General features: G+C 50.1%; 1 protein-coding gene across 4 annotated transcripts in view; it reads right to left on the bottom strand.

Annotated features, from left to right (window-relative positions):
- Positions 1-27,920, bottom strand: part of LOC106575918 (cilia- and flagella-associated protein 47) — a 101,487-nt gene that overhangs the window by 52,836 nt on the left and 20,731 nt on the right. For all 4 annotated transcript variants that reach the window (XM_045699442.1, XM_045699443.1, XM_045699445.1 and 1 more), the window contains 17 exons: positions 23,977-24,124; positions 23,661-23,746; positions 22,378-22,567; positions 21,664-21,752; positions 21,292-21,487; positions 20,638-20,878; positions 20,012-20,284; positions 18,955-19,055; positions 18,652-18,807; positions 18,260-18,462; positions 18,092-18,168; positions 15,342-15,563; positions 15,056-15,239; positions 14,524-14,734; positions 13,066-13,163; positions 10,728-10,979; positions 2,285-2,397 (listed from right to left, as the gene is read on the bottom strand). In XM_045699442.1, coding sequence (XP_045555398.1) covers positions 2,285-2,397; positions 10,728-10,979; positions 13,066-13,163; positions 14,524-14,734; positions 15,056-15,239; positions 15,342-15,563; positions 18,092-18,168; positions 18,260-18,462; positions 18,652-18,807; positions 18,955-19,055; positions 20,012-20,284; positions 20,638-20,878; positions 21,292-21,487; positions 21,664-21,752; positions 22,378-22,567; positions 23,661-23,746; positions 23,977-24,124 — 2,840 coding nt within the window. The remainder of the gene's footprint in view (positions 1-2,284; positions 2,398-10,727; positions 10,980-13,065; positions 13,164-14,523; positions 14,735-15,055; positions 15,240-15,341; positions 15,564-18,091; positions 18,169-18,259; positions 18,463-18,651; positions 18,808-18,954; positions 19,056-20,011; positions 20,285-20,637; positions 20,879-21,291; positions 21,488-21,663; positions 21,753-22,377; positions 22,568-23,660; positions 23,747-23,976; positions 24,125-27,920) is intronic.

Raw genomic sequence — 27,920 nt, 5'->3', positions numbered from 1 at the left:
ATGGGTTATGGTTAGGGGTTAGGGGTTATGGTTAGGGGTTATGGGTTATGGTTAGGAGTTATGGTTAGGGGTTATGGTTAGGGGTTATGGGTTATGGTTATGGGTTATGGTTAGGAGTTATGGTTAGGGGTTATGGTTAGGGGTTATGGGTTATGGTTAGGGGTTATGGTTATGGGTTATGGTTAGGGGTTATGGTTAGGGGTTATGGGCTATGGTTAGGAGTTATGGTTAGGGGTTATGGTTAGGGGTAGGGGTTATGGTTAGGGGTTATGGTCATGGTTAGGGGTTATGTTCATGGTTAGGGGTTATGGGTTATGGTTAGGAGTTATGGTTAGGGGTTATGTTCATGGTTAGGGGTTATGGTCATGGTTAGGGGTTATGGTTATGGGTTATGGTTAGGGGTTATGGTTATGGGTTATGGTTAGGGGTTATGGGTTATGGGTTATGGTTAGGGGTTATGGTTAGGGGTTATGGTTAGGGGTTATGGTTAGGGGTTATGGTTAGGGCTTATGGTTAGGGGTTATGGGTTATGGTTAGGGGTTATGGGTTATGGTTATGGGTTATGGTTATGGGTTATGGTTAGGGGTTATGGGTTATGGTTATGGGTTATGGTTAGGGGTTATGGGTTATGGTTATGGGTTATGGTTATGGGTTAGGTTAGGGGTTATGGTTAGGGGTTATGGGTTATGGTTAGGGGTTATGGGTTATGGTTAGGGGTTATGGTCATGGTTAGGGGTTATGGTCATGGTTAGGGGTTATGGTCATGGTTAGGGGTTATGGTCATGGTTAGGGGTTATGGTCATGGTTAGGGGTTATGGTTAGGGGTTATGGTTATGGGTTATGGTTAGGGGTTATGGGTTATGGTTAGGGGTTATGGTTAGGGGTTATGGTTAGGGGTTATTGGTTATGGTTATGGGTTATGGTTAGGGGTTAAGGGTTATGGTTAGGGGTTATGGTTAGGGGTAGGGGGTATGGCTAGGGGTTATGGTCATGGTTAGGGGTTATGTTTATGGTTAGGGGTTATGGTCATGGTTAGGGGTTATGGTTATGGGTCATGGTTAGGGGTTATGGTTATGGGTTATGGTTAGGGGTTATGGTTAGGGGTTATGGGTTATGGTTAGGGGTTATGGTTAAGGATTAGGGGTTATGGTTAGGGTTATGGTTAGGGGTTATGGTTAGGGGTAGGGGTTAAGGGTTATGGTTAGGGGTTATGGTTAGGGGTTATGGTTAGGGGTTAAGGGTTATGGTTAGGGGTTATGGTTATGGGTTATGGTTAGGGGTTATGGTCATGGTTAGGGGTTATGGTCATGGTTAGGGGTTATGGTCATGGTTAGGGGTTATGGTCATGGTTAGGGGTTATGGTCATGGTTAGGGGTTATGGTCATGGTTAGGGGTTATGGTTAAGGGTTATGGTTAGGGGTTATGGTTAGGGGTTATGGTTAGGGGTTATGGTTAGGGATAGGGGTTATGGTTAGGGGTTATGGTTAGGGTTAAGGGTTATGGTTAGGGGGTTATGGTTGGGGTTATGGTTGGGGGTTATGGTTAGGGTTATGGTTAGGGGTTATGGGTTATGGTTAGGGTTATGGTTAAGGATTAGGGGTTATGGTTAGGGTTATGGTTAGGGGTTATGGTTAGGGGTAGGGGTTAAGGGTTATGGTTTAAGGGTTATGGTTAGGGGTTATGGTTATGGGTTATGGTCATGGTTAGGGGTTATGGTCATGGTTAGGGGTTATGGTCATGGTTAGGGGTTATGGTTAGGGGTTATGGTTAGGGGTTATGGTTAGGGGTTATGGTTAGGGATAGGGGTTATGGTTAGGGGTTATGGTTAGGGGTTAAGGGTTATGGTTAGGGGTTATGGTTAGGGGTTATGGTTAGGGGTAGGGGTTATGGTTAGGGGTTATGGTTAGGGGTTAAGGGTTATGGTTAGGGGTTATGGTTAGGGGTTAAGGGTTATGGTTAGGGGTTATGTTTATGGTTATGGGTTATGGTCATGGTTATGGGTTATGGTTAGGGGTTATGGTTAGGGCTTAGGGGTTATGGTTAGGGGTTATGGTTAGGGGTTAGGAGTTATGGTTAGGGGTTATGGTTAGGGGTTATGGTTAGGGGTTATGGTTAGGGGTTATGGTTAGGGGTTAGGGGTTATGGTTAGGGGTTATGGTTAGGGGTTAGGAGTTATGGTTAGGGGTTATGGTTAGGGGTTAGGGGTTATGGTTATGGGATATGGTTAGGGGTTAGGGTTAAGGGTTATGGTTAGGGGTTATGGGTTAGAGATAGAAGGGCTTACTTAGGAGGGATGGTGATGGAAGCTCCTTGGGGCAAAGAGAAATGATGGGCCTCGTTCCCTACAATGGAGGCATGGTAGAACATCAGTCTGGAGGACGGGCTCTTCAGACGCACCTGGAGCGCACACACACACACACACACACACACACACACACACACACACACACACACACACACACACACACACACACACACACACACAGGTAAATGTGAATAATTGTCATACGATGTGTACACACCAAGGCAACGTGAATGATCTTCCCTTTCAGAAAAGGATCTGATTGAACTGCTTTAGAAGGTGTAAGACAGGGTTACCCAGGGCTAGTGCTGTGTGATGGAGAGAGAGAGACCTGCCTGCTTGGTGAAGGTGTGGTGCAGGCTGTAAGACAGGGTTACCCAGGGCTAGTGCTGTGTGATGGAGAGAGAGAGACCTGCCTGCTTGGTGAAGGTGTGGTGCAGGCTGTAAGACAGGGTTACCCAGGGCTAGTGCTGTGTGATGGAGAGAGAGAGACCTGCCTGCTTGGTGAAGGTGTGGTGCAGGCTGTAAGACAGGGTTACCCAGGGCTAGTGCTGTGTGATGGAGAGAGAGAGACCTGCCTGCTTGGTGAAGGTGTGGTGCAGGCTGTAAGACAGGGTTACCCAGGGCTAGTGCTGTGTGATGGAGAGAGAGAGACCTGCCTGCTTGGTGAAGGTGTGGTGCAGGCTGTAAGACAGGGTTACCCAGGGCTAGTGCTGTGTGATGGAGAGAGAGAGACCTGCCTGCTTGGTGAAGGTGTGGTGCAGGCTGTAAGACAGGGTTACCCAGGGCTAGTGCTGTGTGATGGAGAGAGAGACCTGCCTGCTTGGTGAAGGTGTGGTGCAGGCTGTAAGACAGGGTTACCCAGGGCTAGTGCTGTGTGATGGAGAGAGAGAGAGACCTGCCTGCTTGGTGAAGGTGTGGTGCAGGCTGTAAGACAGGGTTACCCAGGGCTAGTGCTGTGTGATGGAGAGAGAGAGACCTGCCTGCTTGGTGAAGGTGTGGTGCAGGCTGTAAGACAGGGTTACCCAGGGCTAGTGCTGTGTGATGGAGAGAGAGAGACCTGCCTGCTTGGTGAAGGTGTGGTGCAGGCTGTAAGACAGGGTTACCCAGGGCTAGTGCTGTGTGATGGAGAGAGAGAGACCTGCCTGCTTGGTGAAGGTGTGGTGCAGGCTGTAAGACAGGGTTACCCAGGGCTAGTGCTGTGTGATGGAGAGAGAGAGACCTGCCTGCTTGGTGAAGGTGTGGTGCAGGCTGTAAGACAGGGTTACCCAGGGCTAGTGCTGTGTGATGGAGAGAGAGACCTGCCTGCTTGGTGAAGGTGTGGTGCAGGCTGTAAGACAGGGTTACCCAGGGCTAGTGCTGTGTGATGGAGAGAGAGAGCCTGCCTGCTTGGTGAAGGTGTGGTGCAGGCTGTAAGACAGGGTTACCCAGGGCTAGTGCTGTGTGATGGAGAGAGAGAGACCTGCCTGCTTGGTGAAGGTGTGGTGCAGGCTGTAAGACAGGGTTACCCAGGGCTAGTGCTGTGTGATGGAGAGAGAGAGACCTGCCTGCTTGGTGAAGGTGTGGTGCAGGCTGTAAGACAGGGTTACCCAGGGCTAGTGCTGTGTGATGGAGAGAGAGAGACCTGCCTGCTTGGTGAAGGTGTGGTGCAGGCTGTAAGACAGGGTTACCCAGGGCTAGTGCTGTGTGATGGAGAGAGAGAGACCTGCCTGCTTGGTGAAGGTGTGGTGCAGGCTGTAAGACAGGGTTACCCAGGGCTAGTGCTGTGTGATGGAGAGAGAGAGACCTGCCTGCTTGGTGAAGGTGTGGTGCAGGCTGTAAGACAGGGTTACCCAGGGCTAGTGCTGTGTGATGGAGAGAGAGAGACCTGCCTGCTTGGTGAAGGTGTGGTGCAGGCTGTAAGACAGGGTTACCCAGGGCTAGTGCTGTGTGATGGAGAGAGAGAGACCTGCCTGCTTGGTGAAGGTGTGGTGCAGGCTGTAAGACAGGGTTACCCAGGGCTAGTGCTGTGTGATGGAGAGAGAGAGACCTGCCTGCTTGGTGAAGGTGTGGTGCAGGCTGTAAGACAGGGTTACCCAGGGCTAGTGCTGTGTGATGGAGAGAGAGAGACCTGCCTGCTTGGTGAAGGTGTGGTGCAGGCTGTAAGACAGGGTTACCCAGGGCTAGTGCTGTGTGATGGAGAGAGAGAGACCTGCCTGCTTGGTGAAGGTGTGGTGCAGGCTGTAAGACAGGGTTACCCAGGGCTAGTGCTGTGTGATGGAGAGAGAGAGACCTGCCTGCTTGGTGAAGGTGTGGTGCAGGCTGTAAGACAGGGTTACCCAGGGCTAGTGCTGTGTGATGGAGAGAGAGAGACCTGCCTGCTTGGTGAAGGTGTGGTGCAGGCTGTAAGACAGGGTTACCCAGGGCTAGTGCTGTGTGATGGAGAGAGAGAGACCTGCCTGCTTGGTGAAGGTGTGGTGCAGGCTGTAAGACAGGGTTACCCAGGGCTAGTGCTGTGTGATGGAGAGAGAGAGACCTGCCTGCTTGGTGAAGGTGTGGTGCAGGCTGTAAGACAGGGTTACCCAGGGCTAGTGCTGTGTGATGGAGAGAGAGAGACCTGCCTGCTTGGTGAAGGTGTGGTGCAGGCTGTAAGACAGGGTTACCCAGGGCTAGTGCTGTGTGATGGAGAGAGAGAGACCTGCCTGCTTGGTGAAGGTGTGGTGCAGGCTGTAAGACAGGGTTACCCAGGGCTAGTGCTGTGTGATGGAGAGAGAGAGACCTGCCTGCTTGGTGAAGGTGTGGTGCAGGCTGTAAGACAGGGTTACCCAGGGCTAGTGCTGTGTGATGGAGAGAGAGAGACCTGCCTGCTTGGTGAAGGTGTGGTGCAGGCTGTAAGACAGGGTTACCCAGGGCTAGTGCTGTGTGATGGAGAGAGAGAGACCTGCCTGCTTGGTGAAGGTGTGGTGCAGGCTGTAAGACAGGGTTACCCAGGGCTAGTGCTGTGTGATGGAGAGAGAGAGACCTGCCTGCTTGGTGAAGGTGTGGTGCAGGCTGTAAGACAGGGTTACCCAGGGCTAGTGCTGTGTGATGGAGAGAGAGAGACCTGCCTGCTTGGTGAAGGTGTGGTGCAGGCTGTAAGACAGGGTTACCCAGGGCTAGTGCTGTGTGATGGAGAGAGAGAGACCTGCCTGCTTGGTGAAGGTGTGGTGCAGGCTGTAAGACAGGGTTACCCAGGGCTAGTGCTGTGTGATGGAGAGAGAGAGACCTGCCTGCTTGGTGAAGGTGTGGTGCAGGCTGTAAGACAGGGTTACCCAGGGCTAGTGCTGTGTGATGGAGAGAGAGAGACCTGCCTGCTTGGTGAAGGTGTGGTGCAGGCTGTAAGACAGGGTTACCCAGGGCTAGTGCTGTGTGATGGAGAGAGAGAGACCTGCCTGCTTGGTGAAGGTGTGGTGCAGGCTGTAAGACAGGGTTACCCAGGGCTAGTGCTGTGTGATGGAGAGAGAGAGACCTGCCTGCTTGGTGAAGGTGTGGTGCAGGCTGTAAGACAGGGTTACCCAGGGCTAGTGCTGTGTGATGGAGAGAGAGAGACCTGCCTGCTTGGTGAAGGTGTGGTGCAGGCTGTAAGACAGGGTTACCCAGGGCTAGTGCTGTGTGATGGAGAGAGAGACCTGCCTGCTTGGTGAAGGTGTGGTGCAGGCTGTAAGACAGGGTTACCCAGGGCTAGTGCTGTGTGATGGAGAGAGAGAGACCTGCCTGCTTGGTGAAGGTGTGGTGCAGGCTGTAAGACAGGGTTACCCAGGGCTAGTGCTGTGTGATGGAGAGAGAGAGACCTGCCTGCTTGGTGAAGGTGTGGTGCAGGCTGTAAGACAGGGTTACCCAGGGCTAGTGCTGTGTGATGGAGAGAGAGAGACCTGCCTGCTTGGTGAAGGTGTGGTGCAGGCTGTAAGACAGGGTTACCCAGGGCTAGTGCTGTGTGATGGAGAGAGAGAGACCTGCCTGCTTGGTGAAGGTGTGGTGCAGGCTGTAAGACAGGGTTACCCAGGGCTAGTGCTGTGTGATGGAGAGAGAGAGACCTGCCTGCTTGGTGAAGGTGTGGTGCAGGCTGTAAGACAGGGTTACCCAGGGCTAGTGCTGTGTGATGGAGAGAGAGAGACCTGCCTGCTTGGTGAAGGTGTGGTGCAGGCTGTAAGACAGGGTTACCCAGGGCTAGTGCTGTGTGATGGAGAGAGAGAGACCTGCCTGCTTGGTGAAGGTGTGGTGCAGGCTGTAAGACAGGGTTACCCAGGGCTAGTGCTGTGTGATGGAGAGAGAGAGACCTGCCTGCTTGGTGAAGGTGTGGTGCAGGCTGTAAGACAGGGTTACCCAGGGCTAGTGCTGTGTGATGGAGAGAGAGAGACCTGCCTGCTTGGTGAAGGTGTGGTGCAGGCTGTAAGACAGGGTTACCCAGGGCTAGTGCTGTGTGATGGAGAGAGAGAGACCTGCCTGCTTGGTGAAGGTGTGGTGCAGGCTGTAAGACAGGGTTACCCAGGGCTAGTGCTGTGTGATGGAGAGAGAGAGACCTGCCTGCTTGGTGAAGGTGTGGTGCAGGCTGTAAGACAGGGTTACCCAGGGCTAGTGCTGTGTGATGGAGAGAGAGAGAACCTGCCTGCTTGGTGAAGGTGTGGTGCAGGCTGTAAGACAGGGTTACCCAGGGCTAGTGCTGTGTGATGGAGAGAGAGAGCCTGCCTGCTTGGTGAAGGTGTGGTGCAGGCTGTAAGACAGGGTTACCCAGGGCTAGTGCTGTGTGATGGAGAGAGAGAGAACCTGCCTGCTTGGTGAAGGTGTGGTGCAGGCTGTAAGACAGGGTTACCCAGGGCTAGTGCTGTGTGATGGAGAGAGAGAGACCTGCCTGCTTGGTGAAGGTGTGGTGCAGGCTGTAAGACAGGGTTACCCAGGGCTAGTGCTGTGTGATGGAGAGAGAGAGACCTGCCTGCTTGGTGAAGGTGTGGTGCAGGCTGTAAGACAGGGTTACCCAGGGCTAGTGCTGTGTGATGGAGAGAGAGAGACCTGCCTGCTTGGTGAAGGTGTGGTGCAGGCTGTAAGACAGGGTTACCCAGGGCTAGTGCTGTGTGATGGAGAGAGAGAGACCTGCCTGCTTGGTGAAGGTGTGGTGCAGGCTGTAAGACAGGGTTACCCAGGGCTAGTGCTGTGTGATGGAGAGAGAGAGACCTGCCTGCTTGGTGAAGGTGTGGTGCAGGCTGTAAGACAGGGTTACCCAGGGCTAGTGCTGTGTGATGGAGAGAGAGAGACCTGCCTGCTTGGTGAAGGTGTGGTGCAGGCTGTAAGACAGGGTTACCCAGGGCTAGTGCTGTGTGATGGAGAGAGAGAGACCTGCCTGCTTGGTGAAGGTGTGGTGCAGGCTGTAAGACAGGGTTACCCAGGGCTAGTGCTGTGTGATGGAGAGAGAGAGACCTGCCTGCTTGGTGAAGGTGTGGTGCAGGCTGTAAGACAGGGTTACCCAGGGCTAGTGCTGTGTGATGGAGAGAGAGAGACCTGCCTGCTTGGTGAAGGTGTGGTGCAGGCTGTAAGACAGGGTTACCCAGGGCTAGTGCTGTGTGATGGAGAGAGAGAGACCTGCCTGCTTGGTGAAGGTGTGGTGCAGGCTGTAAGACAGGGTTACCCAGGGCTAGTGCTGTGTGATGGAGAGAGAGAGACCTGCCTGCTTGGTGAAGGTGTGGTGCAGGCTGTAAGACAGGGTTACCCAGGGCTAGTGCTGTGTGATGGAGAGAGAGAGACCTGCCTGCTTGGTGAAGGTGTGGTGCAGGCTGTAAGACAGGGTTACCCAGGGCTAGTGCTGTGTGATGGAGAGAGAGAGACCTGCCTGCTTGGTGAAGGTGTGGTGCAGGCTGTAAGACAGGGTTACCCAGGGCTAGTGCTGTGTGATGGAGAGAGAGAGACCTGCCTGCTTGGTGAAGGTGTGGTGCAGGCTGTAAGACAGGGTTACCCAGGGCTAGTGCTGTGTGATGGAGAGAGAGACCTGCCTGCTTGGTGAAGGTGTGGTGCAGGCTGTAAGACAGGGTTACCCAGGGCTAGTGCTGTGTGATGGAGAGAGAGAGACCTGCCTGCTTGGTGAAGGTGTGGTGCAGGCTGTAAGACAGGGTTACCCAGGGCTAGTGCTGTGTGATGGAGAGAGAGAGACCTGCCTGCTTGGTGAAGGTGTGGTGCAGGCTGTAAGACAGGGTTACCCAGGGCTAGTGCTGTGTGATGGAGAGAGAGAGACCTGCCTGCTTGGTGAAGGTGTGGTGCAGGCTGTAAGACAGGGTTACCCAGGGCTAGTGCTGTGTGATGGAGAGAGAGAGACCTGCCTGCTTGGTGAAGGTGTGGTGCAGGCTGTAAGACAGGGTTACCCAGGGCTAGTGCTGTGTGATGGAGAGAGAGAGACCTGCCTGCTTGGTGAAGGTGTGGTGCAGGCTGTAAGACAGGGTTACCCAGGGCTAGTGCTGTGTGATGGAGAGAGAGAGACCTGCCTGCTTGGTGAAGGTGTGGTGCAGGCTGTAAGACAGGGTTACCCAGGGCTAGTGCTGTGTGATGGAGAGAGAGAGACCTGCCTGCTTGGTGAAGGTGTGGTGCAGGCTGTAAGACAGGGTTACCCAGGGCTAGTGCTGTGTGATGGAGAGAGAGAGACCTGCCTGCTTGGTGAAGGTGTGGTGCAGGCTGTAAGACAGGGTTACCCAGGGCTAGTGCTGTGTGATGGAGAGAGAGACCTGCCTGCTTGGTGAAGGTGTGGTGCAGGCTGTAAGACAGGGTTACCCAGGGCTAGTGCTGTGTGATGGAGAGAGAGAGACCTGCCTGCTTGGTGAAGGTGTGGTGCAGGCTGTAAGACAGGGTTACCCAGGGCTAGTGCTGTGTGATGGAGAGAGAGAACCTGCCTGCTTGGTGAAGGTGTGGTGCAGGCTGTAAGACAGGGTTACCCAGGGCTAGTGCTGTGTGATGGAGAGAGAGAGACCTGCCTGCTTGGTGAAGGTGTGGTGCAGGCTGTAAGACAGGGTTACCCAGGGCTAGTGCTGTGTGATGGAGAGAGAGAGACCTGCCTGCTTGGTGAAGGTGTGGTGCAGGCTGTAAGACAGGGTTACCCAGGGCTAGTGCTGTGTGATGGAGAGAGAGAGACCTGCCTGCTTGGTGAAGGTGTGGTGCAGGCTGTAAGACAGGGTTACCCAGGGCTAGTGCTGTGTGATGGAGAGAGAGAGACCTGCCTGCTTGGTGAAGGTGTGGTGCAGGCTGTAAGACAGGGTTACCCAGGGCTAGTGCTGTGTGATGGAGAGAGAGAGACCTGCCTGCTTGGTGAAGGTGTGGTGCAGGCTGTAAGACAGGGTTACCCAGGGCTAGTGCTGTGTGATGGAGAGAGAGAGACCTGCCTGCTTGGTGAAGGTGTGGTGCAGGCTGTAAGACAGGGTTACCCAGGGCTAGTGCTGTGTGATGGAGAGAGAGAGACCTGCCTGCTTGGTGAAGGTGTGGTGCAGGCTGTAAGACAGGGTTACCCAGGGCTAGTGCTGTGTGATGGAGAGAGACCTGCCTGCTTGCTGAAGGTGTGGTGCAGGCTGTAAGACAGGGTTACCCAGGGCTAGTACTGTGTGATGGAGAGAGAGAGACCTGCCTGCTTGGTGAAGGTGTGGTGCAGGCTGTAAGACAGGGTTACCCAGGGCTAGTGCTGTGTGATGGAGAGAGAGAGACCTGCCTGCTTGGTGAAGGTGTGGTGCAGGCTGTAAGACAGGGTTACCCAGGGCTAGTGCTGTGTGATGGAGAGAGAGAGAGACCTGCCTGCTTGGTGAAGGTGTGGTGCAGGCTGTAAGACAGGGTTACCCAGGGCTAGTGCTGTGTGATGGAGAGAGAGAGAGACCTGCCTGCTTGGTGAAGGTGTGGTGCAGGCTGTAAGACAGGGTTATCCAGGGCTAGTGCTGTGTGATGGAGAGAGAGAGCCTGCCTGCTTGGTGAAGGTGTGGTGCAGGCTGTAAGACAGGGTTACCCAGGGCTAGTGCTGTGTGATGGAGAGAGAGAGAGACCTGCCTGCTTGGTGAAGGTGTGGTGCAGGCTGTAAGACAGGGTTACCCAGGGCTAGTGCTGTGTGATGGAGAGAGAGAGACCTGCCTGCTTGGTGAAGGTGTGGTGCAGGCTGTAAGACAGGGTTACCCAGGGCTAGTGCTGTGTGATGGAGAGAGAGACCTGCCTGCTTGGTGAAGGTGTGGTGCAGGCTGTAAGACAGGGTTACCCAGGGCTAGTGCTGTGTGATGGAGAGAGAGAGACCTGCCTGCTTGGTGAAGGTGTGGTGCAGGCTGTAAGACAGGGTTACCCAGGGCTAGTGCTGTGTGATGGAGAGAGAGAGACCTGCCTGCTTGGTGAAGGTGTGGTGCAGGCTGTAAGACAGGGTTACCCAGGGCTAGTATTGTGTGATGGAGAGAGAGAGACCTGCCTGCTTGGTGAAGGTGTGGTGCAGGCTGCCAGACAGAGTGATGGTTCTCTTGGGAAGGTACTGGGGCAGCGTCTCATACAGGTAAACACACAGCATCAACATCAGAACAGGGTTAGAGTCTGACAAATCTGTGGGCTGGATGTCTATGTCCAGGCAGAGCAGTGTGAAGGCCTGGCTGAGGATGATACTGTTGTGGAGGTTCTGCTCCACCCGGCTGATGCTGGTGTACATCCTCTGGAGATGACTGGGGATCTGAGGGACCGGAGAGACCGGAGGGGTGGACAGTCAACACTGGGCCAGTTTCCCAGACACAGATTAAGCCTTATCTGCTACCACAGTCAGACTAATCAAAACCAGTCGAGTTGAGATGAGTCTAGATTTACTGACAATTTCCCACACAGAGTAGACAAGGACAAGAGTTGACCAGGAATAGGAGGAGAGAACACATTGACTCTGTACCGGTACCCTCTGTATATAGCCTCCACATTGACTTTGTACCGGTACCCTCTGTATATAGCCTCCACATTGACCATGTACCGGTACCCCTTGTATAGAGCCTCCACATTGACTCTGTACCGGTACCCCCTGTATATAGCCTCCACATTGACCATGTACCGGTACCCCTTGTATATAGCCTCCACATTGACTCTGTACCGGTACCCCCTGTATATAGCCTCTACATTGACTCTGTACCGGTACCCCCTGTATATAGCCTCCACATTGACTCTGTACCGGTACCCTCTGTATATAGCCTCCACATTGGCTCTGTACCGGTACCCTCTGTATATAGCCTCCACATTGACTCTGTACCGGTACCCCCTGTATATAGCCTCCACATTGACTTTGTACCGGCACCTCCTGTATATAGCCTCCACATTGACTCTGTACCGGTACCCCCTGTATATAGCCTCCACATTGACTCTGTACCGGTACCCCCTGTATATAGCCTCCACATTGACTCTGTACCGGTACCCCCTGTATATAGCCTCCACATTGACTCTGTACCCGTACCCCCTGTATATAGCCTCCACATTGACTCTGTACCGGTACCCCCTGTATATAGCCTCCACATTGACTCTGTACCCGTACCCCCTGTATATAGCCTCCACATTGACTCTGTACCGGTACCCCCTGTATATAGCCTCCACATTGACTCTGTACCGGTACCCCCTGTATATAGCCTCCACATTGACTCTGTACCGGTACCCCCTGTATATAGCCTCCACATTGACTCTGTACCGGTACCCCCTGTATATAGCCTCCACATTGACTCTGTACCGGTACCCCCTGTATATAGCCTCCACATTGACTCTGTACCGGTACCCCCTGTATATAGCATCCACATTGACTCTGTACCGGTACCCCTTGTATATAGCCTCCACATTGACTCTGTACCCGTACCCCCTGTATATAGCCTCCACATTGACTCTGTACCGGTACCCCCTGTATATAGCCTCCACATTGACTCTGTACCGGTACCCCCTGTATATAGCCTCCACATTGACTCTGTACCGGTACCCCCTGTATATAGCCTCCACATTGACTCTGTACCGGTACCCCCTGTATATAGCCTCCACATTGACTCTGTACCGGTACCCCCTGTATATAGCCTCCACATTGACTCTGTACCAGTACCCCCTGTATATAGCCTCCACATTGACTCTGTACCGGTACCCTCTGTATATAGCCTCCACATTGACTCTGTACCGGTACCCCCTGTATATAGCCTCCACATTGACTCTGTACCGGTACCCCCTGTATATAGCATCCACATTGACTCTGTACCGGTACCCCCTGTATATAGCCTCCACATTGACTCTGTACCCGTACCCCCTGTATATAGCCTCCACATTGACTCTGTACCGGTACCCCCTGTATATAGCCTCCACATTGACTCTGTACCGGTACCCCCTGTATATAGCCTCCACATTGACTCTGTACCGGTACCCCCTGTATATAGCCTCCACATTGACTCTGTACCGGTACCCCCTGTATATAGCCTCCACATTGACTCTGTACCGGTACCCCCTGTATATAGCCTCCACATTGGCTCTGTACCGGTACCCCCTGTATATAGCCTCCACATTGACTCTGTACCGGTACCCCTTGTAAATAGCCTCGCTTGTTATTTTACTGTCGCTGTTGAATTATTTGTTACTTTTATTTTACATTTTTAACTTAACACTTATTTATTTCTATTTTCTTAAAACTTCTTAAAGCATTGTTGGTTAAGGGCCTGTCAGTAAGCATTTCACTGTAAGGTCTACACCTGTTGTATTCGGTGTGACAAATAACATTTGATTTGATTTAATTCGATTTTTTAAACACAGGCCCGTACCAGGAAGGGGCAGTAGGCAGCCAGCACAGCAGCCAGAACCAGGCCGTCTGCCAGGTCCAGGTCAAAGTTCACCACCCAGCGGGCTGATGGGACGTCTCCTGGTTAAAGAGCAGAATATAGGTAACAGAAGAGTTGTGGATTTCTCTGTGTCTCTGTCTCTACCTCTACCTCTACCTCTCTGTGGATCTGGCTCCGTCTCTACCTCTCCGTCTCTACCTCTCTGTGGATCTGGCTCCGTCTCTACCTCTCCGTCTCTACCTCTCTGTGGGTCTGGCTCCGTCTCTACCTCTCTGTGGATCTGGCTCCGTCTCTACCTCTCCGTCTCTACCTCTCTGTGGATCTGGCTCCGTCTCTACCTCTCCGTCTCTACCTCTCTGTGGATCTGGCTCCGTCTCTACCTCTCTGTGGATCTGGCTCCGTCTCTACCTCTCCGTCTCTACCTCTCTGTGGGTCTGGCTCCGTCTCTACCTCTCCTTCTGTGGATCTGGCTCCGTCTCTACCTCTCTTGCTCGTCTCTACCTCTCCGTCTCTACCTCTCCGTCTCTACCTCTCCGTCTCTACCTCTCCGTCTCTACCTCTCTGTGGATCTGGCTCCGTCTCTACCTCTCCGTCTCTACCTCTCCGTCTCTACCTCTCCGTCTCTACCTCTCCGTCTCTACCTCTCCGTCTCTACCTCTCCGTCTCTACCTCTCTGTCTCTACCTCTCCGTCTCTACCTCTCCGTCCCTACCTCTACCTCTACCTCTACCTCTACCTCTACCTCTCTGTGGATCTGGCTCCGTCTCTACCTCTGTGGATCTGGCTCCGTCTCTACCTCTCTGTGGATCTGGCTCCGTCTCTACCTCTCTGTGGATCTGTCTCTGTCTCTACCTCTCTGTGGATCTGGCTCCGTCTCTACCTCTACCTCTACCTCTACCTCTCTGTGGATCTGGCTCCGTCTCTACCTCTCTGTGGATCTGGCTCCGTCTCTACCTCTCTGTCTCTACCTCTCCGTCTCTACCTCTACCTCTACCTCTCTGTGGATCTGTCTCTACCTCTCTGTGGATCTGGCTCCGTCTCTACCTCTCTGTCTCTACCTCTCCGTCTCTACCTCTACCTCAACCTCTCTGTGGATCTGTCTCTACCTCTCTGTGGATCTGGCTCCGTCTCTACCTCTCTGTGGATCTGGCTCCGTCTCTACCTCTCTGTCTCTACCTCTCCGTCTCTACCTCTCCGTCAATCTCTGTCTCTACCTCTTTGTCAATCTCTCCGTCTCTACCTCTCCGTCTCTACCTCTCCGTCTCTACCTCTCCGTCTCTACCTCTCCGTCTCTACCTCTCCGTCTCTACCTCTCCGTCTCCATCTCTCAAAAACTCTTCTTTGTCTTTCTCTCAAACACTCTTCTATGTCTCTCTCAAACACTGTTCTTTGTCTCTCACTCGTTCTCTCTCTGTCTCTCCCTCAACACCCCCCCTCCTACCTCTAGAGGTGAGTGGGCTCCAGACGGTAGTCCTCATGCTGTGGTAGTGCAGGTTGAGCCAGGTGAGTAGCCTCCTCTCCCAGGTGGAGTAGACGTTAGAGGCCAGGGGCTTTGGGTTGATCCTGGGGACCTGCTGCTCCATGCTGCCACTGTCACAGCTCTGGAGGCCCAGGGACAAGGGACCCTCTGTCACCCGCGGCAAGACTAGCACCTGGGGAGGAGGGGTAGACAGACAGACAGACACAGATACATTCCTCAGACTGCTGATCAGAACACAGAGGGAGAGAGAGAGAGAGACAGAGACAGAGAGACAGAGAGAGAGACAGCGAGAAAGAGAGAGACAGAGATACAGAGAAAGAGACAGAGAGAGAGACAGAGAGAGAGAGAGAGAGAGAGAGAGAGAGAAAAAGAAAGAGAGAGACAGAGAGAAAGAAAGAGAGAGAGAGAGACAGACAGAGAAAAAGAGAGAAAGAGAGAGAGAGATAGAGAGAGAGACAGATTAGAGACAGACAGAAAGACTACACTCTCTTGCCTTGTAGGTCTGCAGTAGAACATCCATCCAGGCCCTTTTACTGAGGGATTCAAAGACCTTGCTGCTGTAGTCCAGCCCCCTCTGATCACACTGGGACTGGGCCTGTAGAGAGCTCCAGTGGCTGAACTCCTGGGAGTCTAACAGGTACTCAGGTCTGATGTGGGACAGACAGGCTCCCTGCCTCCTGAAGACCACAACACAGTGAGTAGGCTGGTGAGCGTGTGTGCCTGCGCACGGTGGCCGGAGGAGTTGTCCGTGTATGAGTGATTAAGTGTCTGTGTGGTACCTGAGGAAGGCCAGCAGCACTGTGTTCCAGTGGAGCAGCTGCTGCACGCGCTCAGTGAGGTTGCAGGGCAGCGATTGGTTGGTGCTCACACCAGGAAGTGTCTGTCCGCTCAGGTGACGCAGCATGTCGTAGATGGTCCGTGTGTCTTTACCATGGCTCATAAGGTACGAGTTCCTCCACTCACTAGAGCTGGAGTCTACTGTTTGGACCCTACATACCACCCTGGGAGAGATAGATAGAGAGGACAGAGGAGAGAGAGAGAGGAGATAGAGGAGAGAGAGAGAAAGAGAGAGAGGGGGGAGGGAGGGTGAAAGAGAGAAAGAGAGAGAGAGGAGAGACTAATAATAACATAACGTAATAAAAACATAAAATAAAAATATGTGTGTCGGATACCAGTCCACCTACCTTCTGAGAGAGTGTGTTAGAGAGATGAGGTTTACCTTCTGAGAGAGCATGGTAGAGAGATGAGGTTTACCTTCTGAGAGAGTGTGGTAGAGAGATGAGGTTTACCTTCTGAGAGAGTGTGTTAGAGAGATGAGGTTTACCTTCTGAGAGAGTGTGGTAGAGAGATGAGGTTTACCTTCTGAGAGAGTGTGGTAGAGAGATGGGGTTTACCTTCTGAGAGAGTGTGTTAGAGAGATGAGGTTTACCTTCTGAGAGAGCATGGTAGAGAGATGAGGTTTACCTTCTGAGAGAGTGTGTTAGAGAGATGGGGTTTACCTTCTGAGAGAGTGTGGTAGAGAGATGAGGTTTACCTTCTGAGAGAGTGTGTTAGAGAGATGGGGTTTACCTTCTGAGAGAGTGTGGTAGAGAGATGAGGTTTACCTTCTGAGAGAGTGTGGTAGAGAGATGAGGTTTACCTTCTGAGAGAGTGTGGTAGAGAGATGAGGTTTACCTTCTGAGAGAGCGTGGTAGAGAGATGGGGTTTACCTTCTGAGAGAGTGTGTTAGAGAGATGAGGTTTACCTTCTGAGAGAGTGTGGTAGAGAGATGAGGTTTACCTTCTGAGAGAGTGTGGTAGAGAGATGAGGTTTACCTTCTGAGAGAGTGTGGTAGAGAGATGAGGTTTACCTTCTGAGAGAGCGTGGTAGAGAGATGGGGTTTACCTTCTGAGAGAGTGTGTTAGAGAGATGAGGTTTACCTTCTGAGAGAGTGTGGTAGAGAGATGAGGTTTACCTTCTGAGAGAGTGTGGTAGAGAGATGAGGTTTACCTTCTGAGAGAGTGTGGTAGAGAGATGAGGTTTACCTTCTGAGAGAGTGTGTTAGAGAGATGGGGTTTACCTTCTGAGAGAGTGTGTTAGAGAGATGAGGTTTACCTTCTGAGAGAGTGTGGTAGAGAGATGAGGTTTACCTTCTGAGAGAGTGTGTTAGAGAGATGAGGTTTACCTTCTGAGAGAGTGTGTTAGAGAGATGAGGTTTACCTTCTGAGAGAGTGTGGTAGAGAGATGAGGTTTACCTTCTGAGAGAGTGTGGTAGAGAGATGAGGTTTACCTTCTGAGAGAGTGTGGTAGAGAGATGAGGTTTACCTTCTGAGAGAGTGTGGTCGAAAGATGAGGTTTACCTTCTGAGAGAGTGTGTTAGAGAGATGAGGTTTACCTTCTGAGAGAGTGTGGTAGAGAGATGAGGTTTACCTTCTGAGAGAGTGTGTTAGAGAGATGGGGTTTACCTTCTGAGAGAGTGTGTTAGAGAGATGGGGTTTACCTTCTGAGAGAGTGTGGTAGAGAGATGAGGTTTACCTTCTGAGAGAGTGTGGTAGAGAGATGAGGTTTACCTTCTGAGAGAGTGTGGTCGAAAGATGAGGTTTACCTTCTGAGAGAGTGTGTTAGAGAGATGAGGTTTACCTTCTGAGAGAGTGTGGTAGAGAGATGAGGTTTACCTTCTGAGAGAGTGTGTTAGAGAGATGGGGTTTACCTTCTGAGAGAGTGTGTTAGAGAGATGGGGTTTACCTTCTGAGAGAGTGTGGTAGAGAGATGAGGTTTACCTTCTGAGAGAGTGTGGTAGAGAGATGAGGTTTACCTTCTGAGAGAGTGTGGTCGAAAGATGAGGTTTACCTTCTGAGAGAGTGTGTTAGAGAGATGAGGTTTACCTTCTGAGAGAGTGTGGTAGAGAGATGGGGTTTACCTTCTGAGAGAGTGTGTTAGAGAGATGGGGTTTACCTTCTGAGAGAGTGTGGTAGAGAGATGGGGTTTACCTTCTGAGAAAGTGTGGTAGAAAGATGAGGTTTACCTTCTGAGAGAGTGTGGTAGAGAGATGAGGTTTACCTTCTGAGAGAGTGTGGTAGAGAGATGAGGTTTACCTTCTGAGAGAGTGTGGTAGAGAGATGAGGTTTACCTTCTGAGAGAGTGTGGTAGAGAGATGAGGTTTACCTTCTGAGAGAGTGTGGTAGAGAGATGAGGTTTACCTTCTGAGAGAGTGTGGTAGAAAGATGAGGTTTACCTTCTGAGAGAGTGTGTTAGAGAGATGAGGTTTACCTTCTGAGAGAGTGTGGTAGAGAGATGGGGTTTACCTTCTGAGAGAGTGTGGTAGAGAGATGGGGTTTACCTTCTGAGAGAGTGTGGTAGAGAGATGAGGTTTACCTTCTGAGAGAGTGTGGTAGAGAGATGAGGTTTACCTTCTGAGAGAGTGTGGTAGAGAGATGAGGTTTACCTTCTGAGAGAGTGTGGTAGAGAGATGAGGTTTACCTTCTGAGAGAGTGTGGTAGAGAGATGAGGTTTACCTTCTGAGAGAGTGTGGTAGAGAGATGAGGTTTACCTTCTGAGAGAGTGTGGTAGAGAGATGGGGTTTGGTCCACGGGGCCAGCCAAACTGACTGAACCACTTCTGTACGGCCTGCAATCAATCAACCAATCAACCAATCACATTTAGCTATACAGCCTTTGTTCTATCAGCAGTTGTCCCAGGGTGATTTACCAGTTGTTACCTGCAGGATGCTGTGGTAGTACAACCCCTCCTCTGAGTCCTGCCCTGGAAACACTGGTATACCCTGCTGCTGCCACTGCTGCTGGTCAGTCACACCATCTGTCTCTCTCTCACCCTCTGTCTCCTTCTGGGGCCAGTCCTCCTTCCCTCTAGGCCCTGGTCCTGGTCCAGCACTCCCAGTCTTACTCCTGCTGTCTCCAGAGTCTGAGGACAGGCCAATATGTTTGATTCAGCTTGGAATGGGCACTTTGGGGTTATTATTTGGGATTGTGGTAGTGGTACCTTGGTACGGGGAAAACCAAGTTAAAACCCACTCCAGTCCTTCAACACACTTCACATATGTATTTGACCAGGTCTGGTGTGTAGCAGTGTAGTTGTAGAGGTGTGTCTCACCAGAGATGGAGTGATTACTGGTGGAGGAGAGGAAAGCGAAGGTGGAGGAGGAGGAAGTGTAGCGAGAGAGAGGGCTGGGGGAGTAGCATGGCTGAAGCACCGCCTTCCCTGTCACCTGAGAGGGCCCTGATTCGCCACTGCAGCCGCTCAGACAACCTGAGTGACAGCCACATGGACCAGTTAGGGTGGGGGATGGAAGAACACAGATACTTAGATTAGTAGACAGTCATCCTCAGTATGAGTGTATGAATGCTGTACATTGTGCAGTGTGTTATGGGTACAGAACAGGACAGCAGGACGTACCACTCTTGAGGACTATCTGCTGCTCAGAGCGGTGCAAAGCCAGGTAGGGCCACACTGTCAACAAACTATTATCTGCTGTAGCACAGACCTCCACCCTGAACCTGAAGAGACCGACAGATAGGAGAGGAGAGACAGAGACAGACAGATAGGAGAGGAGAGACAGAGACAGAGACAGACAGATAGGAGAGGAGAGACAGAGACAGACAGAGACCGACAGATAGGAGAGGAGAGACAGAGACAGACAGAGACAGAGACCGACAGATAGGAGAGGAGAGACAGAGACAGAGACAGACAGATAGGAGAGGAGAGACAGAGACAGACAGAGACAGAGACCGACAGATAGGAGAGGAGAGACAGAGACAGAGACAGACAGATAGGAGAGGAGAGACAGAGACAGACAGAGACAGAGACCGACAGATAGGAGAGGAGAGACAGAGACAGAGACAGACAGATAGGAGAGGAGAGACAGAGACAGACAGAGACAGAGACCGACAGATAGGAGAGGAGAGACAGAGACAGAGACAGACAGATAGGAGAGGAGAGACAGAGACAGACAGAGACAGAGACCGACAGATAGGAGAGGAGAGACAGAGACAGACAGAGACAGAGACCGACAGATAGGAGAGGAGAGACAGAGACAGAGACAGACAGATAGGAGAGGAGAGACAGAGACAGACAGAGACAGAGACCGACAGATAGGAGAGGAGAGACAGAGACAGAGACCGACAGATAGGAGAGGAGAGACAGAGACAGACAGAGACAGAGACCGACAGATAGGAGAGGAGAGAAATGAATCCATCACTTACAACTCTGGACTAAGACAGGAGAGAGAGAGTAGGAGAGAGAGAGAGAAAATAAGCCATCACTGGATGAAGCTAGAGAGAATTATAAGAGAGAGAGAGAGAGAGAGAGAGAGAGAGAGACAGAGAGAGAGACAGAGACAGAGAGACAGAGAGATAGAGACAGAAACTGAGAGAAAGATCTAGAGTGCAAAAGAGAGAGAGATAATGAACAGTATGTGTGGCTGACTGGGACGAGGTTTCCTAAGTATCCGTACCTGTTGTTGAGGTGGTCCAAGAATGTGATGTGTGAGTTGAGGTCCAGGGGCTGAGGGGAGCAGAAGGTCACTGTGCAGGTGATGGGGGTCTGGGGCTCTGTGTGGGTCTGGGGATCTGTGTGGGTCTGGGGCTCTGTGTGGGTCTGGGGCTGGGGCTGGGGCTGGGGCTGAGGAGGGACGGTGCCGTTGTGGGGCAGGCTGACTGAGAGGGGCTTCAGCCGACTGCCATCCTTCAGAACCATCTCCTCCACCTCCACTCGCAGACAGGAACCACTGGGGTCAGAGGGCAAAGGTCACAGAGGTGAGAATGGGACTGTATTACACTATATGGGATATTAATATATGACTCTAGAATTACTCTAGAACGACTCTATAATGGGACTCTATAATGGGACTCTATAATGGGACTCTATAATGGGACTCTATTCTGTATTATTACTGTATGAAAATGCAGATCTGTACAAATAGTCTTGTTTATTTGGAGCTGTAATACTGCTGGATCAGGTTAGAAATACACAGGCGACCTATCAGAGCATAGAGATCATTAGGTATTACTGTACTACAATAAACAGTCAGTTAGTGGGTGGAAGCCCATTATGACAGGCAGGTGGATGGGTGGTACAGACCTGGGGTACCCGGTGGGGAGCAGGAAGAGGGTGGTGGTGGAGGGTGTGTCCAGAGGGACAGGGGTGAGGAGGACTCGAGGGGGGAGGAAGGTGATGCTGGGGTGGTGAGGGGTGGCACTGAGAGACAGCACCCTGTAGGGGTGAGGGACTCCCCCCTCCTCCCCCTTCTCCCCCTCTCTCTCCTCCTGCCCCTCCTCAGACAGAAACAGAGGGAGGGACACCTCGATCTGACCTGCTGTCACTGGAAGAAAGAGTGAAGATGCAGAACAAAACACATCAAAAAAACATTTACAGAACCAACATTAAATCATACAGTACCAGGAGGACTCATCTAAACATAACACCACTTTTGAGGTTGGAAAACCTGAATCCGAGTGGCGCAGTGGTCTAAGGCACTGCATCTCAGTGCTAGAGGCGTCGCTACAGACCCTGGTTTGATTCCAGGCTGTATCACAACTGGCCGTGATTGGGAGTCCCATAGGGCGGGGCACAATTGTCCCAGCGTCGTCCGGGTTTGGCCGGGATAGGCCGCCATTGTAAATAAGAATTTGCTCTTAACTGACTTGCCTAGTTAAATAAATAAAAAACGATCAACTTTGGAGTGTTGTTATTATATTAAGTGAGCTCTGAGGGTGAGGTGAGAGAGGGGTTAACCTGGTGTGACTCTCGCAGGAGAGAGGGAGACAGTGACAGACACACACTGCAGTGGCTCCAGGGTCCCAGCAGTAGGACAGATAGCGAACAGCCCCTCATTGCTGCTGGTGCTACTGTCCCCTCCTGGTGTTACTGCAGCGCTGCAGTCAAGCCTCCAGCTCAGCCTCTTGTCAGACACGTTCCTCAGCTCTACGGTCTGGAGACAACAGAGGAGAGGAGCTTCCAGCTGGTTGTAGCTCAGCCCAACAACACACAAACTGCCTCTCAGTTGGGAATATCAAGCTCTTTCTCTCTGCCTGCCACGAGAAACATCTGCCATTCAGAATCTACCTGCTTTAGTAGTTGGTGGAGTGGTGAGGTGACAGTACCTACCTGAGTTCGTGAGGTAGTAGTAACTGAGATAAAGGGCTCCAGATCAAACTGGAGACTTGATGGGGACATCTCCAGCAGGGTTCGCAGGGCTGAGGAACACACAGGGACAGAATATCTTAAGTGCTAAATACACAGCTTCTAAACCACTCTTATCTTCAACCTATTGTCTTATCTCAGCTCCTAAACCACTCTTATCTTCAACCTATTGTCTTATCTCAGCTCCTAAACCACTCTTATCTTCAACCTATTGTCTTATCTCAGCTCCTAAACCACTCTTATCATAAACCTATTGTCTTATCTCAGCTCCTAAACCACTCTTATCATAAACCTATTGTCTTATCTCAGAGCCTTATGGAATGCTGTCTAGTATACTGCAGGGTCAGAAACAACATAGCACATTGTGAGGTCATACGGAGTCTTACCAGTATTGGAAACATCGTTGGGTGTGGATACAGTGGGAACATATAGGTCTGAGCAAGTGTGATGTCATTGATGTTTGTGGAAATGTATGTAAATGTTAAGTTGTTTATTGTTTTTGTCTGTTGTTTGTTTACTGTCAAGGAAAAGCAGCAAGAAAAGTTTAAATAAAAAGAAAAAATACATATATATTTTAAGTATCCTGCAGGGACAGAACAGCTCAGTCCATCTGTTCAGGCCAATGGTTCAGGCAGGCAACTGACACACTTTCTGACCCCGTATCGCCACTCCTCTAACCTGTGGCCTGCACCCTGCGTGATAGCGTCTCCATGGCGATGGGCAGCGGGCGCGGGGTGACGATGTGTTGGTCCCTGGAAGAGGAGGACTTGAGGACGGAGCTGGGAGGGGCGTGGGAGGAGGAAGAGGAGGAGGGAGGCATGCCCACACCGTTGACAGTCACAGGCAGGTTGAAGTCATACGCAGCCACCTGCAGGACAAACACAGGAAATACCGACTGATAGAGATGGGATGGGGTTTGGGTCAGTTCAGTTTGGTGTAATGGTGAGGTTAGGATCATGATTATGGTGGGGAGAGATTATCCTTGATGTCTCTGTGTTCAGGGAAAAACATGTCTATTATAAACACAGATGTAGGTGGAGTACTGTGGAAGGTGGTTGATGTGTTGATGATTAATAAACACAGATGTAGGTGGAGTACTGTGGAAGGTGGTTGATGTGTTGATGATTAATAAACACAGATGTAGGTGGAGTACTGTGGAAGGTGGTTGATGTGTTGATGATTAATAAACACAGATGTAGGTGGAGTACTGTGGAAGGTGGTTGATGTGTTGATGATTAATAAACACAGATGTAGGTGGAGTACTGTGGAAGGTGGTTGATGTGTTGATGATTAATAAACACAGATGTAGGTGGAGTACTGTGGAAGGTGGTTGATGTGTTGATGATTAATAAACACAGATGTAGGTGGAGTACTGTGGAAGGTGGTTGATGTGTTGATGATTAATAAACACAGATGTAGGTGGAGTACTGTGGAAGGTGGTTGATGTGTTGATGATTAATAAACACAGATGTAGGTGGAGTACTGTGGAAGGTGGTTGATGTGTTGATGATTAATAAACACAGATGTAGGTGGAGTACTGTGGAAGGTGGTTGATGTGTTGATGATTAATAAACACAGATGTAGGTGGAGTACTGTGGAAGGTGGTTGATGTGTTGATGATTAATAAACACAGATGTAGGTGGAGTACTGTGGAAGGTGGTTGATGTGTTGATGATTAATAAACACAGATGTAGGTGGAGTACTGTGGAAGGTGGTTGATGTGTTGATGATTAATAAACACAGATGTAGGTGGAGTACTGTGGAAGGTGGTTGATGTGTTGATGATTAATAAACACAGATGTAGGTGGAGTACTGTGGAAGGTGGTTGATGTGTTGATGATTAATAAACACAGATGTAGGTGGAGTACTGTGGAAGGTGGTTGATGTGTTGATGATTAATAGGTGGAAATGAGTATAGATGAGGGATAATGAAAACAGAGGCGGGAGGACAGAGCCCTTACTTGTTTAGGGGAGAACACCAGGCAACACTGGGCAGTCTGCTGCCCCTGTAAATCCATCACAAACACGTCTGGCTCCTGGCTCGTACCTGTAACACACCAACACCTGGCTCTCAATATTAGGCCTCCAGTTTAGTAATCCATACATCTTCATTAAACTAGGCCTCCAGTTTAGTAATCCATACATCTAAATTATCCTAGGCTGACAGTTTAGTAATCCATACATCTAAATTAAACTAGGCTGACAGTTTATGACTGTCTATCTTCTCAGAGCATTTCAGTCACAGTCAATTAATCTATCAATCAATCAAATATATACCTGCAGAGTGTGGAGGGAAGTGGATGGTGAAGTCAGTATGTTCTGACAGGTCAAACTGGACCCGGGCCACGGCAGAGGAACGGTTCCTCAGGGAGAACGGAACGCTACGACTGGAACCAGTATACACCCCGTGGAACAGGAAGGATTTCTGAGAGGAGGAGGAGGATAACTAAGATGGAGAGATGTTTCTGAGAGGAGGAGGAGGATAACTAAGATGGAGAGATGTTTCTGAGAGGAGGAGGAGGATAACTAAGATGGAGAGATGTTTCTGAGAGGAGGAGGATAACTAAGATGGAGAGATGTTTCTGAGAGGAGGAGGAGGAGGAGGATAACTAAGATGGAGAGATGTTTCTGAGAGGATGAGGAGGATAACTAAGATGGAGAGATGTTTCTGAGAGGAGGAGGAGGAGGATAACTAAGATGGAGAGATGTTTCTGAGAGGAGGAGGAGGATAACTAAGATGGAGAGATGTTTCTGAGAGGAGGAGCATAACTAAGATGTAGAGATGTTTCTGAGAGGAGGAGGAGGATAACTAAGATGGAGAGATGTTTCTGAGAGGAGGAGGATAACTAAGATGGAGAGATGTTTCTGAGAGGAGGAGGAGGATAACTAAGATGGAGAGATGTTTCTGAGAGGAGGAATATTTGAGTCTGAATATTTTACAGACCGTGTTGAATGTTTTGTTTTCTGACTGTGGCAAAAAAAGAGCCTTCAGAAAATGAACAGCTCTGTTCTCTGAAAATGAACAGCTCTGCTCTCTGAAAATGAACAGCTCTGTTCTGCTCTCTGAAAATGAACAGCTCTGTTCTGCTCTCTGAAAATGAACAGCTCTGTTCTGCTCTCTGAAAATGAACAGCTCTGCTCTGCTCTCTGAAAATGAACAGCTCTGCTCTGCTCTCTGAAAATGAACAGCTCTGCTCTGCTCTCTGAAAATGAACAGCTCAGCTCTGCTCTCTGAAAATGAACAGCTCTGTTCTGCTCTCTGAAAATGAACAGCTCTGCTCTGCTCTCTGAAAATGAACAGCTCTGCTCTGCTCTCTGAAAATGAACAGCTCTGTTCTGCTCTCTGAAAATGAACAGCTCTGTTCTGCTCTCTGAAAATGAACAGCTCTGTTCTGCTCTCTGAAAATGAACAGCTCTGCTCTGCTCTCTGAAAATGAACAGCTCTGCTCTGCTCTCTGAAAATGAACAGCTCTGTTCTGCTCTCTGAAAATGAACAGCTCTGTTCTGCTCTCTGAAAATGAACAGCTCTGTTCTGCTCTCTGAAAATGAACAGCTCTGTTCTGCTCTCTGAAAATGAACAGCTCTGCTCTGCTCTCTGAAAATGAACAGCTCTGCTCTGCTCTCTGAAAATGAACAGCTCTGCTCTGCTCTCTGAAAATGAACAGCTCAGCTCTGCTCTCTGAAAATGAACAGCTCTGTTCTGCTCTCTGAAAATGAACAGCTCTGCTCTTTGAAAATGAACAGCTCAGCTCTGCTCTCTGAAAATGAACAGCTCTGTTCTGCTCTCTGAAAATGAACAGCTCTGCTCTCTGAAAATGAACAGCTCTGTTCTGCTCTCTGAAAATGAACAGCTCTGTTCTGCTCTCTGAAAATGAACAGCTCTGTTCTGCTCTCTGAAAATGAACAGCTCTGCTCTGCTCTCTGAAAATGAACAGCTCTGCTCTGCTCTCTGAAAATGAACAGCTCTGCTCTGCTCTCTGAAAATGAACAGCTCAGCTCTGCTCTCTGAAAATGAACAGCTCTGTTCTGCTCTCTGAAAATGAACAGCTCTGCTCTTTGAAAATGAACAGCTCAGCTCTGCTCTCTGAAAATGAACAGCTCTGCTCTGCTCTCTGAAAATGAACAGCTCTGTTCTGCTCTCTGAAAATGAACAGCTCTGCTCTCTGAAAATGAACAGCTCTGTTCTGCTCTCTGAAAATGAACAGCTCTGTTCTGCTCTCTGAAAATGAACAGCTCAGCTCTGCTCTCTGAAAATGAACAGCTCTGTTCTGCTCTCTGAAAATGAACAGCTCTGCTCTGCTCTGCTCTCTGAAAATGAACAGCTCTGCTCTTTGAAAATGAACAGCTCTGCTCTGCTCTCTGAAAATGAACAGCTCAGCTCTGCTCTCTGAAAATGAACAGCTCTGTTCTGCTCTCTGAAAATGAACAGCTCTGTTCTGCTCTCTGAAAATGAACAGCTCTGTTCTGCTCTCTGAAAATGAACAGCTCTGCTCTGCTCTCTGAAAATGAACAGCTCTGCTCTGCTCTCTGAAAATGAACAGCTCTGTTCTGCTCTCTGAAAATGAAACAATGAAAAGGGAGGATCCAGTTAAAGGAGAGGGAGGATCCAGTTAAAGGAGAGGGAGGATCCAGTTAAAGGAGAGGGAGGATCCAGTTAAAGGAGAGGGAGGATCCAGTTGGATCCAGCTGTAAGCATGGCCTGCCCTCTTCAAAGCCTGTGTGGCCCAGCAGCTCATTCTACAGAGCCCAGCTACGGGCTGAGACAGACACTCCAAAGGAAAACATGTCAATTCAGTTTTTTTTTTTAAAGAACTCCCTATTTCAAAAAGGAAAAAGGACTACTCACACGCAAAAAGTTGTCTATTTTTGTGTGTGAACCACCTGCTCATTTCAAGGCAGTGAACACCACCACATTCATCTTGTTCGGTTGGATTAAGGGTTTCCATTCATTTCAAAACAGGAAGCAGCAGACTTTGTTGTTATGATGAATTGGTATGGATTGTTTGTTTTCCACAACTCAGCAGAAAAGGACTAGAGACTGCTGTAGTGTGCTCCTGACAGGGCATATTCAGGACATGCTGTTATGCTCTGCTGTTCTATGTGTTTCGTACTCACACACACACACACACACACACACACACACACACACACACACACACACACACACACACACACACACACACAGGCAAGAAAAAGTATGTGAACCCTTTGGAATTACCTGGATTTCTGCATATATTAGTCATAAAAGTCACAACAATAGATGAACACAGTGTGCTTAAACTAATAACACACCAATTATTGTATTTTTCTTGTATATATTGAATACATAATTGAAACATTCACAGTGTAGGTTGTAAAAAGTATGTGAACCCCTAGGCTAATGACTTCTCCAAAAGCTAATTGGAGTCAGGAGTCAGCTAACCTGGAGTCCAATCAATGAGACGAGATTGGAGATGTTGGTTAGAGCTGCCCTGCCCTATAAAAAACACTCACAAAATGTGAGGTTGCTATTCACAAGAAGCATTGCCTGAGGTGAACCATGTCTCGAACAAGAGAGATCTCAGAAGACCTAATTGTTGACTTGCATAAAGATGGAAAGTGTTCCAAAAGTATCTCTTAAAGCCTTGATGTTCATCAGTCCACGGTAAGACAAATTGTCTATAAATGGAGAAAGTTCAGCACTGTTGCTACTCTCCCTAGGAGTGGCCATCCTGCAAAGATGACTGCAAGAGCACAGAGCAGAATGCTCAGTGAGGTTAAGAAGAATCCTAGAGTGTCAGCTAAAGACTTACAGAAATCTCTGGAACATGCTAACATCTCTGTTGACGAGTCTACGATACGTCAAACACTAAACAAGAATGGTGTTCATGGGAGGACACCACGGAAGAAGCCACTGCTGTCCAAAAAAACCATTGCTGCACATCTGAAGTTTGCAAAAGAGCACTTGGATGTTCCACAGCGCTACTGGCAGAATATTCTGTGGACAGATGAAACTACAGTTGAGTTGTTTGGAAGGAAAACACAACACTATGTGTGGAGAAAAAAAGGCACATTGTTTGTGTGTTATTAGTTTAAGCAGACTGTTTGTCTATTGTTGTGACTTAGATGAAGATCAGATCAAATTTGATGACCAATTTATGTAGAAATCCAGGTCATTCCAAAGGGTTCACATACTTTTTCTTGCCACTGTACATACACACACACACACACACACACACACA

This window comes from Salmo salar, chromosome ssa17 (assembly GCF_905237065.1).
Source record: "Salmo salar chromosome ssa17, Ssal_v3.1, whole genome shotgun sequence".
Lineage (NCBI taxonomy): Eukaryota > Metazoa > Chordata > Actinopteri > Salmoniformes > Salmonidae > Salmo > Salmo salar.
This window is presented reverse-complemented; position numbering and strand designations above follow the sequence as displayed.